Source organism: Diorhabda carinulata, chromosome 5, assembly GCF_026250575.1.
Source record: "Diorhabda carinulata isolate Delta chromosome 5, icDioCari1.1, whole genome shotgun sequence".
Taxonomy (NCBI): Eukaryota; Metazoa; Arthropoda; class Insecta; order Coleoptera; family Chrysomelidae; genus Diorhabda; species Diorhabda carinulata.
In genome coordinates, this window is record NC_079464.1 from 20,641,178 (window position 1) to 20,656,761 (window position 15,584).

General features: G+C 31.5%; 1 protein-coding gene across 16 annotated transcripts in view; it reads right to left on the minus strand.

The window, feature by feature from the left end:
- The window catches only part of LOC130893796 (WD repeat-containing protein 7), a 36,170-nt gene extending 21,182 nt beyond the window's left edge, over positions 1-14,988 (minus strand). For 5 of the 16 annotated variants that reach the window (XM_057800183.1, XM_057800182.1, XM_057800178.1 and 2 more), the window contains exons 1-8: positions 14,876-14,981; positions 14,441-14,588; positions 13,970-14,180; positions 12,345-12,488; positions 12,016-12,244; positions 10,446-10,578; positions 8,394-8,423; positions 1,447-1,537 (exon numbers count right to left, since the gene is read on the minus strand). In XM_057800183.1, the coding sequence (XP_057656166.1) occupies positions 1,447-1,537; positions 8,394-8,423; positions 10,446-10,578; positions 12,016-12,244; positions 12,345-12,488; positions 13,970-14,180; positions 14,441-14,577 (975 nt within the window). In that variant the 5' untranslated portion in view covers positions 14,578-14,588; positions 14,876-14,981. Of the gene's footprint in view, positions 1-1,446; positions 1,538-8,393; positions 8,424-10,445; positions 10,579-12,015; positions 12,245-12,344; positions 12,489-13,969; positions 14,181-14,440; positions 14,589-14,875 lie in introns of all 16 variants that reach the window. The other 11 variants (XM_057800185.1, XM_057800184.1, XM_057800175.1 and 8 more) reach the window with 5 other exon arrangements.
- Positions 14,989-15,584: the final 596 nt, after the last annotated feature.

Consider the following 15,584-nt stretch of genomic DNA (forward strand, 5'->3'; position numbering starts at 1 on the left):
TATGAGATCGTTTCTTTGTTATTTCCTTCTTCAATCAGTCTAATTATGTACAGTATTAAACAAGCTAGGTAAGAAAAATAAAATTACCCTATAACAGATTCCGGGACACAAAGGAATGAAGGAAAATGAAATAGCTGAAGACTGGTCATGAGAGATACCCCCACCAGTCTGTACTTGTGATGATATTTCTCGTGCTGATCTAAATCATATTTTTTTCCGATGCAGCAATCACATTCATGAAACAAACAATTTGTTACAGCCACTTGATAAACAAAACTACTCTCTCCCTCTAAACTTCACACACCGTTTAAGACAAAGACTCTTTTGGAAAACTATAACCAGAGAAGATCTGCTGAATGTATCAACCTACGTACGAACAATCTAGGTATACTAACAGGAGTCCTGTTGGGGCACTGTCGCTTTAATAGACACCTAAAGACGCTAGACTTAGCAGATAATGCGGCGTGCAGATTTTGTTGTACAGAGGAGGAAACCTCTATCCACATTCTCTCGAAGTGTGAGACTCTATGGAACTCCAGAACACTACACCTGGGAATGTATGAAATAAAAGACGAAGATCTCTAGCAGTTACAGCCATCCTATATTCTGGACTTTCTAAAAGGAGTTGGATTAGGTCAACTCATTAGATCCTTTGGGCCGCAGTGTTTAAGACTTCTCAATATCTATCTATACCTATGTACAGTAATAATCGTTAATTTTTTCTAAATAATCGATGAACAGTATACCGTGTGTATCACAAAATACAGAGGCCATAATCTTTCCAAATAATTATTGCGTTTCTAATGGGTCCAAACTACTAAGATCACTGCCGTTTTGATTTAGGTTTGTAATAATAAACATTTGGTATTATTTTTTCCATTGTTTCAAAAAGCTTGGAAGGTTGTTCACTTCAAAAAATTCAAATGAACTATTGAAAAGAATGAGCTGAAATATGACATCTTTAGTTTTAAAGGTGGTAATACTTCAAGGGACATACATAAAAATGTAATTTATGGTGACCTATGTCTATCATACCAAGGAATTATTGATCAAAGGCATAGTCAGCATTATTTTGGAGTTTAACTCCCCTAAGTTTTCAACAGGGCTTGATTTTAACGAAATAAAGCAACGAAATATAGAATGAGCAATTATTCATTCAAACATATGTCCACTAATGTTTTATTTAGTAAATATTTATGTGAAAAGGTAAAAAAATAATAATAAGGAAACCAAAAAAATTAAAAAGAGAGATGTAAGTGGGATATTCTTCTTTTCCATGGTACCTGGCCTTTGCCTATATAACTCTACGCAGCCATCAAATATTCTGTAATTATTTTTAAAAACTAATAAGAATGTTCTGAAACTTTGGATTGGATATAAAAGCAGCAACAGAAAGTAGTTTCAGTATTAAATTACTAAAAGTGTGTCGACATATTCAAAAATTACCTTGCTGTCTGGTTGATTCAGAAGACAATATAGAAATGGACTATCGCTTTCCGTACTTGGTGTATGGAAATCTGCATGGTCTGGTATACTGCTATAAAAACAAAAAAAAATTTAAAACTTATTTTAAAAATGAAGTTCAAATGAACTGCATAGCACTTTTGAAAATGCAGTAATTATCACTAAAATCTGTATAATTATCGGAATTTGCGTTTTGAATTAAAGCTTTGCTGGAAAAAGATAACACTACTTTCTTTTCTCATGTATATAAAATAATTTCAAATCGCAGTTAGAGTCAAATAAATCTATTGTCATTGAGATGTTATTAGTATTAGAATTTATAATGAATCATAGTACTTTTAGTTTAAAAAGTATATTGAACACATTTTATGCTGCCATTACACCAAATGTAACAAATATCTGACACAGAGATAGAACGTGAACTACACCAAATATTTTTGTGTTCAAGTCCTTGAGTGTTAAAGTTTACAGCAATATATCCTGACACAATCACGTGGCCGAATTAGCTAAAACAGTTTCACAAAAAAATGGAGCACTCTTTAAGAAGAAGAAACTATATAATCCGCAACATCTTCTAATCCTCTACTAGATACAGATTCGTTCATTTTTGGAACACTGTTCGCAGATTTGGAGGTCGGCTCCCAAGCATACCCTGAGGATGCTAGACACGGCAGATGCTCTTACGAGGTGTCCACCGTGATCCCACCTAGACTAGTATCTGCAAGACGTACCCGACAGGCAGACATGGCTCGTGAACAACTGCTTGGATGAATTTTAACACTTCATAATATTTCTAACATTAAATATGGAGTCTTAAGTTCACTTGTGTTTCTCAAAATAACATGAGTATATCAGTTTGGAAAGCTTTCTAATTATTTGAAGTTATTATAGGCTTTTATACCTTACAAACAATGGTTTACGTGTCAACTTTGTTGGAGAAATATTGCTCCAACACGATGGAGATGGTGTAGATCTTATCATCTTCAGAGATGAGTTGTCCTTAATGGACATTCGCGGCTCCAAGGTTCCAGTTTATTGAGAAGACTTGTTTTCCATGGCCTACGCTATAACCCAATTGTGACTGTGTGATTTCTATCTCTAACAGATCATAAATAGTGTCATACGTAAGTTCACATTATGTGAATCTAAGGCTTGTTTTCTTAAATAAAACTTAAATATTATAGTTTCAACATGTGACGAAGGATGATCGTATTGAGCACTTGAAACTGTTTCAATAAATATTATGAAGTTTTGAAACCAAATCAATATTATGTAAGAGTGGTTTGGACAATAAATTTCTTTGCTGTATCTATAATGTTTCTTTTTACATTTCCAAATGGAACTTACTTTACAACCATCCCTCGTATTTTATAGAATCATTAAATCTAATTGTTATTGTATAGTAAAAGAGTGTTGGTGTGTGTTTATATTGGAACGAAGTCTTTGCCAACTAGATTATGAATGTTTTCGTAGTAAGATTATGGCAAAAATTGAACACCAAAGTGTACTAACTCTAATATATTTCCGAGTTTTCGAATCCTTATGTATTCATCGTCTGGGAATCAGTTATTTAAGAATTCCGGTGTGATAAATTTTGTAATATATTTTGAAAAACATTACATTAATCATTTACAAAATTGACGTGAGAAAAATTGCTACAAAACAAGAATATTTACATTGCGACTTTTCACAGAAAATTAAAAAAATATCACATGCAAAAAGCATTTTAAAATTAAAAAGTAACTGGTGCATCAGAAAGAAAAAAAGCCTGACATCCACTATCTAATTAAATTGAATTATGCAGAAAATTAAAAAGGGGGGGGGGAAACGATCGAAATATTAGTCTTTAATTCAATTTGGGGCTCCTCAAAATTTATCTTTAGTTTGATCCTCCACAAGACTCTACAAAAGGGGACTGTGAGTGTAACGGAGAAGTAGATCAAGCATCTGCTCTGTCGTCAATTGCTGGGGGACGACACATTAGGAAATAGCAGAATTAGAAGTAGAAAAAAGCTACGTTGGAAATGTTGAAAAATAAACTACAAATTGGAATAAGATGGGAGAGTAGTTACATAGTTAATTGTTTCCAAATAATGATCAACACAATGGGCATTAGGCCTACGAGGGCACCATGACCAATTTAGATCGATGTTGCCTGTACTAACGTAACCTTGAGCCTCCTTGTTCAAGTCAAAATGTTTCTTAGAAACCTTCATTTACTATATGCAAACAAATACATCCGAACTCAAACGTGGTAAAGTAATTCAATCAATTTAATCAATATTTTAATATATGTGTTACATGGAGCAATCCAACCCATACAGTGAATGGTTTTTGATACACTTTAGGCACCTACTTCAAATACTACCCTTCTGGTAAAATGGTGAATAAACTAATTAGATAGAAGAAAATCTAAGAAGTTTATACAAGATTGTGACCTAAAAGATTTGTGTCTGTGTCCCCCCTTAGCTAACTAAGCTGGAAATGCATAGTACAGTTCTTTTTACAGTCCCAAAACAATTTTGAAGGAGTTTCATTCTCCACACCTGAGCACAGGTTCCTGCAGGCTTGGTGCATACGAACACATCACTCAATAAGTCGTTTGACTAACTAAGAGAAACAAAATTTTTTGCCAAAAATTGATTTTATTCATCACCTTATACAATCGTTCCAATGCTTCTCTAACTTCTCGATGCCGTGCTTGTAGATGGATTTGTCTTTTGCCTCAAAATAGGTTTCAGTTTCAGCAATTGCTTCTTCATTGGAACTGAATTTCTTACCGGTGAGAATTTTTTTGAAATCAGCAAATAGCTAGTAGTCTCTGGAGACCAGATCTGGACTATATGGTGGATGAGGAAGCAATTCAAAGTGTAATTCGTTCAATTTAACTATCGTTACTATCGATTTGAGAATCAGTGCATTCTCTTGGTGAAACAGTGTTTTTTTCTTCGATATATGGGGACATTTTTGCATTCAAAAGATCCAACAACTCTATGCAGTATTCATTATTGGAGATAGTCAATGAACAATATTCCATGCGCATCCCAAAATACTGAAGCCATAACCATCCCACCAGAATGTTGTGCTTTTAGATGCTTCCGACGTGGTTGCAGTTCACTTAGATTATGATCGTTTTGATTCCGGAGTGAAGTGATGGATCCATTGTCACATATTGACGCAGAAAATTTGATTTATTATGTGTAAGCATGGCCAAACACTTGCTTTGAATCATCAACACTTTGTTGTTTTTGATCGACTGTGTAAACGCGACACCCACTTAGAAAAAATCTTTTTCAAGAAGTAATGATAAATTAACACACAAAATTGTTTTGAATCCATTTTTTGGAAAATAACAAAAGTAGCTTCACTTAAATGGCTGTCACTTTTTTCTGACTACTCGAAACGACATAAAATTTTACACATAGTCTTTTGAAAGTTGGTACTTCATAAACGTCATATGGATTTGACAATGGCACCGCCATCTATGTGTCAGTCACACGACTTATTAAGTCATGTAATTTGTGTTCTTTTCTCCACAGAAGCTGCAGATCCCGGTGTTTTTCATTTTTGTTCTCACAATGTGTTCATTTAAGTGACTATCCCTTGGGAAAACGTAGGTCTGCTTAAGTCTTCTAATACCTTTTGTTGTGAGAAACAGTCTCCAATGTCTAAGACCAGATATAGGTTATTCGGTAGATAATAGGTTTACCAATATAAATGGACCACATTGTATAACTAAAACTTTATCTATTCATAGATTATTATTTTTATAGTTGATAATTAAAATAGTAGATGTAAGGCATTGAAAATAAGCGATTTCTTTCATTAACTATACAAGTAGTTGTTGTACTTTCGTTAAGCAATGAACCAGTTCACAATAGGGCGTTTTATATATATTTATTAGATTAAAGCCTCTTATATTTTCATTTGGTAATATCCTCGCGCAAAAGAAAAAAAATTATTAATATTCTCTTTTTTAAAAACAGAAAAAAAAGTTGGACAATTGAATTAAATTGATGGGTTGTTTCCAAGAAACACTGATGTTATTGGTCAAACAAATAAAACCTAGTTTTAGTTTATGTTCTTGGGGAATATCGAAAATAAATACCATATTTCCATCACAACAAATATCCTTCGATTAGTTACAGCCGAAATAACACCATCAAATTTGTTCCGTCTCATGACTAGCAGTTACAAATATTCAGCTTATATTTGTTATCGTTTTCCAATAATATCTTTATTTCCATCATGTGCAATAGCTTCTGCTAAATTTGGAGCACTTTCATCGTACCAAATCAATGTAAAGATATTATAAACTTTGGCCACCAAGTCTAATCATGGACACCTGTCTAATCTTATCTGTCTAGTTTGCAAATGAGGACGAAAATGTGCAGAAATTATTTACTGCAGCATGGAGAGAACATCTAATCAATTGGTAGCAATTTTTTTGAACAAAACTGCATTTTTAGTATATGATACTCAAATTCCACGGTTTTCAAAGATGGTTCCGCATCTGACAAGAAATGTAGCTCAATACCTGTTAACATGTAGTCACAAATGGTAATCAGATGGTGCCAGATCAGGGCTGTATGGGGGATGTGGCATCACTTCCCAGCCAAGCTCCAATAGTTTCCCACGAGTTGCCAAGATGTGTGAGGCCTTGCATTATCAAGGTGGAATACTTTTCACCTTTCCGATTTGATAATTATGGCCGTTTTTCTTTGAATGCGTCATCCAGTATCATTAATTATTGATAGTAAACATCAGAATTGATTGTTTAGTTCCTTGAAAGCAGCTCAAAGAACACAACACCTTTGTATTCCCACCAAACTGACAGCATGAGCTTTTTTGGATATGGATTATGTTGGTTCATCGTACTTATGTTTCATGTTACTGTACAGGACCCATTTTTCATCACCAGTGATAATTCTTTTCAAGAAAGGGTCGATTTCATTTCGTTTAAGGTGCATATCGCAAACGTTAATTCTTTGTGTTAAATAAATTTCTTTCAAATCGAGAGGTATCTCTTAATTTGTAATTTGGGAGTCTAATAAAAAATAATAGATTACTATGAAAATTTTCCAGGATTGATTCACCGAACATTTCTGCCCGTCTGTTAAGCGTTACTGCGAAATTAAAAAAAAAATGAAAAAAGAGCATACTATTAATTGATAATGCTCTAGGCACCCAACAAATTTATCAGACTTAACAACATGCATCCCAGTCAAAGAGGTTTTCTTGCAGCCTAACACAACTGCCTTAATCCAACCAATGGACCGCTCTTAAATACTGAAAAATCCTATTGTATCAAAAAGTTATAATTATCTATAAGTATGATCGATAGAGTCACATCGATACAAAATAAAGTACGTAATTTGATACCTTTATTGGAACTCAAGTATCCAAGGGACACCTGGAATCAATCATCTGTGATGTGGGTCCCCATTATAATAGTGTAGATATAAATCTTAATGACTATAATAAACGTTGAATTTAAGTAGCTAAATTTATGATTCTACTCAGTCACATTAATATAAAACAAAAATTTGGTAATCCGAGAGGATACGTTAATGTAGGATAAAAATGAAGAAAGTTTTTATATCCTTCACCTAAATGACTAACAGGTTTACACACACAGAGATTATATCTCTGTCTGGATTAAATTTGTGCAATTTTTTTAAATTTAGAATAAATTTAAATAATTTTAAATGAAATAGTTAAAGAAACAGCAGCTAGTCTTTCTAATGATGAGCTCAAAGAATTAACTAAGTAAGAAGAAAACAAAAACATTGATAGTAGTGATTTCAAAGAAGAGCAAAAAGAACTTTAGATTGTATTTGTGAAAAAAAAGTTTGACCACTATAACTTCTAAAAGAATGCAAAAGAAAACCACAAACTACATTAGATGCCTTTTCGACAAAAAGGCAGAAAATTGGAAATATAGGATAGACTAAATGATCTGACTGACTTTGTTTTCATATGTATATATTCGTTTATATTTTTATTTTTGTGAGAAATAAATGTTCGGTTTTATTTTTATAAAAAAAATTATTAAATTTAATAATTTCACATTATGCTTTACTTTGATGGAACGTATTCCCAGCGTTAAGCAGGGTCTTACTGAACTTCAAAATAAACATATAAAAATATAATTTTTGACTATCTCAATCCTTCAAACTAAAAACTGACTGATATAATAGAATAAACCTCCATTTCCAGTTATTTTGCAATTAATTTCGTATTTGTACGCAATAATGTGAATTGAAAAAATACCTGGATTGAAATTAGACTAAAGACATAACTAAACCTTTAATGGTCACTCAGGAGTGGAGGAAAAAACAAATAGAAGACAGATTTGCTAAAGTAGCGGCGGATCAATCTTTTCTAAGATCTTCTGGGAAATTGGCTAGATGACGATAGAAAAAATACTAGAGAAGGAGGTAGATAGAAAAACCTTTCAAATTTTTGGTGTGTTTTCATCTTGTTTAGTTGAAAATAACTCCTTTTAGCAGGTAGCTAAGTACATCCCTGCCTCACAAAATGGAGAAATAAGTGATGGACGATTTTTTGAGGACTTCGACATAACTCAAAACTCAACATTGAAAACCTTGAGATTGATCTCTACGGAAGCATTATATTATGAATCCAATGGGATTTCTGGAACAAACACATCTATTTCACATTTGATTCGCTTGTGTTGCATATTATCAAACCAAATTTTGTATCTTTCTTAATAAGATAACTAAGCAATAACCGACACCAAGTGTAACACTAACAACTCAATATGTATACTTTATATTTAAAATTTGAATCTTGAACTGGCCCATTAGCTCACAATGAAAAAAGCACTTATTTTACAGCAATAAAAAGGCTGGCTTAAATGAAGCGAAAGAAAGAGAAAAACACATAAAATGTAGTGAGAATCTAACCTATTATTAATTTTCTTGCCACGTAGCTTGCTGTTCGTAGTCCATGTGAAAAATAAAAAAAAAATAAATCATTATTATCACTGGCTAATGGAAGTGCGCTTTAAGAAAAAAAACTAAATCGTAACTGAAATTGCCATATTGCCAACTATAAAAAACAAAAAGATGACCTGTTTATGTCGTGTTTAGTTATATAGTAAACGAACTACCGAGATCAGGATGTATATTCATTGCAGCAACTAAATTTTAAAATAGATAATTTGATAGACTAATAAGTATAAAATTAAGTTATTTTTTGAAATTTCCATTCGATTTTTTCAACATATTTCTCTGATTGCTTAAATAAATAAAAAAGGTAAGTCAATAAGATCTTACAATTACAATATCAGTATCCAAATATTTAGGTCTCTGATAACTTGGATATCGAAAGTGCGTCAGACAGTGTAGAGGTAGGAAGTAATGTATTTAATATGCTCTAATCATTTTGTGAATCCTAAAGAAGTTTTGTGATGTACTAATGGAGGAACGTGACAATTTTTTACAAAATGTGGTAAACAATTTATCAGGAGTAGGAATAATAATATTAGAATTTATTTCGATTCAAGTATAAACTATGTATATAACCAAATACATCCAACAGAAATAGAAATTTTGAAAATAACTAAATGTATACTTGTTTACGATAAAAAACTTCATTTTTACATTACAATATCTATTTGTATTGCAGTTACCCACATATTAAAACAAATTTGATTATAAAGAAAGTAGAAATTCAATTGGTTCATTTTTAAATAGTTGATAGAAACTAGAGATAATTTATAAGTACATAATTTCTGCTAACAATTTCTATTTTTTCACTAACATTTATTGATAAAAAAACATTATGAAGCTTTATAAGTAAGTTTCCTGTTGATAAGGTTCGTTAACCGATTTTTCTACTCATTATATGCTAAACTGAAGAAAAAATAACACAGCTAAGTATTTCCTGATGATGAAGTTTTTTAACGATTTTTCTGGTTATTATATGTCAAAGGGAAGGAAAATAGCAAAAAAAAACATTTTTACATAATTTTACAAAAAAATGTTACTTGGAGATAAGATTTAATTGGGATTTTTCTACTCGAAACTTTGTGAAACTTTTCTGAACACTTCAATGACACGTCCAATATTTCCAACCAAATCACAGGAATATATAACCTGTTAATGTACAGATTTTATACATAGTGTGTTCATATCTTATTATATAACTGAACTGCATTTCTGTCTAGAAACTAAATTGGAATTTGACAACAGCAGCAGCGAAAATTTTAATGCAACTAAAAATTTGAAAAACCTCCCAAAAAAAATGAAAACTTCGTCTTGAAAACTTGCCTTCACACTACAATGACACGTCCAACATTTTTTCCAATATTTCTAACCAAATCACAAAAATAGATAACCCATTGATGTACAGATTTGATATATAGTGTGTTCATATCTTATTATATAAATGAATTGCATTTCTATCAAGAAACTAAATTGGAATTTGATCGCAGCAGCATCGGAAATGCTCGTAGAACTAAAATTTGAACATATCTGAAAAAAAATTAAAAACTTCCCTGAATACTGCAATGACACGCCCAACATTTTTTCCAATATTTCTAACCAAATCACAGGAATAGATAACCTGTTAATGTACAGATTTTATATATAGTGTGTTCATATCTTATTATATAACTGAACTGCATTGTCAAGAAATATATAGTGTGTTCATAAAAAATATTTTTTAGGATAAGCATTGATTGAACTTTACAAAACATTCAAAGTCTACTGTGTAATATGTGTTTTTCTTAGGAAATGGATTATAAAAGATCTTCATTTTCTCATTAGTAACAAACCGTTTTAATAAAATATCCAGTGAATTTCTACTATGATAAAAACAATAAATACACACCCTGATTCGTTAACCTTTTTAATTATATTTAGTTAATGTCAATATGTTAATCAAACGAAACTGATTTGTTATTGATCATTCTTACACCACATCTATATTTATACCATTTAAAAAGGTCTTACTTAGCTGGTAATTTGTAAAGATAACCTTTTCCTGCATCTGACCACATTATTATTCTATCGATTGCAAGAAAATCTCCAGACATCCAACGCTCTCCTCTTGAAGCCAAGTAGGAACACAAAACACTAAAATCACCTAAAATAATAATGTGATTGAGTATTTTGAAATAAAAAACGAGAATAAAAAAATTTTTTTGGGACCCTTTGTGATGAACAGATACACTGTTTACTACCTCTACACCAACACTTACAATTAAACAAGTACCAGACACTGCAATTGTAAATATTGGTTTAGAAATAGTAAAAAGTATCTATTAGATTGAGGTCGTGATAATTAGCTGGCCATATCATTGGATATTAATCTGTTCAAAGTAATTTTGGACAATTGGTGAAAGGTGGTCAAGAATTGTCATGTCTGGTCTTTGATACGTCTCCTTCCCTGGAAGCCTTCTCAATTATCTAAAAATCGACATTTTGCTACAGGGAGGCTTTATACATCTGTACTTGTGAGAAGCCTTTTTCAACCAAATCAATAATTGCTGTACACTCTCATTAAGATGAGATTATGATTTTAGAAAACATTGTTAATTTTGTTAAGTTTTCATCACAGTGTGAAGACAGCAATTCTAGATTTAAAAAAGGATTTCAAATAATCTTTTGGTTAGCAATGCACTGATCCCTTTTTTATTTTTATTTTAGAATGGCTTTCATCTGCTCTGTTGTGGCCTTCTCAAGGTCAAGAGTTCTATCCAAAAGTTTTCCTTTTAATACATTTTTCTATTTTCAGCAAGACACAGAAGTTGCTTGGTGCTCAACTGGGTGACTAAGGCGTATGAAGATAGACAGGAAAACTTATAGTGGTCAAAAGCGTTTTGTAGCATGTCATCCAAATACATATGTTCCAGTATCCTGTAGTAAAATAGTTCATAGTTATTCCTCTTGAAACAAACTTTGATTGGCGGATCTATTAGGGTGAGGTAAGTTAATGGTTTTCCATTAGGAGCTGTGTCTCAGAGTCATAGCCTTTGATGAAACTTTCATCTACAGTAACAATTTGGATAAATTTGGATCTACATGAAGACAATCTTTCAATTCCATGCATACACTATGTTCTTATCATTCATCAGTCAAAAGTCTCTGTGCTAATTTGGCACTCACCCATTTCATTTACAAATGATGTTTTTTAGGGACCCATACAAAATTTTAAGTTTATCAATCACTTTTTGACCATGGGATACACAGGATAAATTAGACGATAAGAAATTTATACCATTGTGCAATACAATCTGACAAGTCAGCCAGCTAGAAATCAAACAGGAATGATTTACCTCAAAAAAATTATTAAGGTAAAGGTTGCACAATGGAAAAATTAATATTACAATCTTCAATTATATCCTATACTAATTTAAATGAATAAAAAATATTTTGATAAAGACCTAAAGTAGTCAAAACGTAAAATCTTTATCTGTCTGTCAAACATTAAAAAAACTAATATTTACACATAAAAAATATTTATATTGATTTTTTGTTACACTCTGTAGAGAAGAAACAATTTGTTAAGCAGTGACCTTACCTGCATCATAAATTTGCCAATATTTGGTACAAACTACCAGTACAGTTCTTTGGTTATAACAGCAGCACTGCAAACATACAGCGTTCAAAGTTCTAATCTGTTTACTCTCGTTTTCATAAATTGGTTCTTGATGTCTATTTTCAGCACCTGTCAAAGTCCAAACTTTGACCATACCAGTCGTTGTTAACGCTAGTACTACATCATCTTTACGTTTCGCTGGTCTCAGTACCTATAACGTAATTATTCATTATTGAATCACAGAAATAAGTTCATATCATCATTTTTCCACATGTGTATGAAGATAAGTGAAATAAAGGGATAACACATACATGTAAGGCGCTAATCCAATCTGGGTTCTGCTTGGATGAAAGCATAAATAGTATTTCCAAACTGAAAGGATCCATTACTATGATTTCGGGATAATATCCATTGCAGAAAAGACGTAGATCTTCACAATTACACATGTGATATGCCTGTAAAAAATTAAAGGAAATTATTTTCAGATTAATCCCATATGAGTTATACATGTTATTTGATATTATTAGTGAAATTTCGTCCCAACTTTAATCCACTAATAAGCCCCTCATTTTCCTTGCCATCTTCTTACTCATTAGAAACAATTAATTGTTATAAGAAGATACAAACTGAAAGTTATAAAAATATGTTTAACACCAATACACCAATACTTCCAGTAGGAGAAATACATTTTGAAATATCAACATAATTATATTCTAGATAAATTTTTGAAAAAAAAAGAGGAATACAACCTTGAGTAACCAAGAATAGGGAATACGAAGATAATAAAAATACTCATTTAATGAAAATGAATATCAACCAAAAAGAAATCATAAAATGAATAGAAAATAGAATATTTATAAGAAAGAGTTACAGAGAAGAACAAATGCTGAGCTGAAAGAAATATATAAAGAGCCTAATATTAAGCAATACGTAAGTGCCCAAAGAATCAGGTAGTTGGGATAAATGTGCAGAATTGTTGCAAACAGAATTGTCAAGAGAGCACAAATGAAGGAAGAGGAAATTAGAAAAAGATGGATGCTGAAAAAATGGATAGGAAACGTAACATCTTATACAAAGAGTATAAGAAAAAAACAGATCTTAAAGAATTTGAAATATATTATTTTTTTCAATAGTGAAAAAATTAATCATGAGCCTTTAAGCATGAAATGCTGTAATATATATAATTTTTAAGATATGAAAGGATTGCGACAATACAGGAGAATATACAGGAATTAAGACCTCCTTGCCTCACTCCTACATCAGGTGAAGTTTTAAAGCTTTTTTAGGGATTCTTAGCCTCTTAACAGGTCTTACCTGAGCCTCTGGGTGGGAACTCCTGAGTAGAGAAGGGTCGGAGGTCGAGGCAACCTTAGGACCTCAGGCCATCAAGTCCTGAGCCATTTCGGCACCCTTTTTTTCTCCAGTTTACTGATGTTGCAGCAGTTGAGCAGGGCATTACCAAAAGCTGTCAGGGCTTTGACATTGGTAGAAATCAATTCATTTGGGGTAGAGAGTTTCATTGTCTCTGTTTTCTCAGAGTCCTTGGGGGGAGAAGAGGATTTATCATAATTCCTGCTTGCCCTCATTCAACGGCTGCTTAAATGGGAAGAAAGACCTTATAATTGCAGATAAATAGAAAAAGCACTACGCAGGGGTAAATTGAGAGAAATATGTTAGAAATAGAGCACCTAGTGATTTGACAGGGCTAAAAAGGGTAAGAAAAGCTTCAAGTTTTACAGAATCACAAAGGGATGTTTAATTATGCAAATTTATCTGTGGAGAACAACTATGATTCCTCAATAACTGAATAAAATACATACTAAAATACTGATTTAAATTAAGATGAGAAAATATGAAGCTAGACATAAATATATCATAACACATTTTTCCACAATTTTTTATCTAACTTTAATTTTCACATTCAATAAAGCCTTACCTGCATGTTAGTGTGTACTTGTTGTATTTTAACAGTTTCTCTGCATTTACCATCTATCAAATCCCAAGTGCACATTTCTCCCGCTTCAGAACTAGAGACAATGTAATTATTATCTTGAATCATCGATGCTCTTGTGATACATAAAATTGGAGCTGTGTGGCCTACTAAAAGACATCTGGGAATCATCTGCAGTGTATCTGGATCCACTTGCCTTAAATAATTTAAATCCATTTGAAAATATTCAACTTAAACATTTTTTACTACAGGAGTGGTCCCAGAATTGCACCCTGTGCTTTATCAATATCAAATCAAATATAGCATATTATCTTATATAAATACAAAAAAATATGAAGCAGTTTATATTGCATTATATTGAGTTATAAACAATATAAACATTGTTATTTAAAATATATATAATATAACGTGTGACAGTTAATTTCTTCAAATAAGAAAAAAAAATCATTATCTTACCAGAGACATATCTGTCCATCATAACAACCAGTGGCCAATGTCTTCAAATCCTTTGACAGGTAAATGCATGATATACAATGTGTTGGGGCATGTTTGCCCCACAATACAACGGGTACCACTAAACTTGTTCCAGGCATTTTAAAAAAAACTAAAACAACATAAATGTAATTAATAACAAATTATATTTGAACGTAGAGATTAGCGTTAATTTTCAAACAATTCAATACATCAAGTTCAATCAAAGTACACAAATTTTGGTCACATGACTCAATTTTCTTAGTTTTATAATAATCTGCGTCTGATTTAACATGGAGAGTAATAAATACTGAAGTAATAAAGTATTTTAGATTGGTGCATTATCATCGATAATAAGACATGCGCCTACAATCATTAAACTAACTTGTTATTATCCTAAACGTTTCTTTTACTTATTACCTGATCAAAATACTTTTAAAAGGACGGATTACGCTCAAAATATTAACTTATCCAATTTAATGAATAAAATATAATTCGCCATTTTACTAGTAATCAGCTGTTTATTATTTGACATTGACAGATTTGTCAAATAATCAATTAGGACCATAGATAAGCGCAATTTTTTATCTATTACCATTAATCTTTAAATTTTCTCCTATGGTGCCATTTTACGATAAGACGTTTGACATATATCACAGATCAACAATATAAATTTTGAACAATATTATTCTTTATTACTAATTAATTTTTTAATCAGATACAAACGGGTAATGTATCTTAATAAAGGAATCGGCCCGGTTCTTTGAGGAGAGAAAGATCTTTCAGTAAAATTTATTTCAAACTTTTTTGATTCAACCAGACCCAACTATTTTAATTTCTTCAACATTTTACTCGGATGCTTTTCTTGATAAATCGACTTGATTTTATATCTCTTTTGATATAGAATTAGTTTAAAAAAATACCTAAAAATTTACGTTTTGACCTATTTCGGTTTTTATCAAAATATTTTATTAAAAGTAAAAATTTTTTCCTATTTTTAGAATTTGAATTTTCTATCGAAATAATATTTTAATTTGGTACATCTGAATATGTCTTACATGTAAAATTTTATTTATATCAAGCTCTAAAATGTTTTTTCAAACTCCTTTAGTTTTTCGATATAAAAACG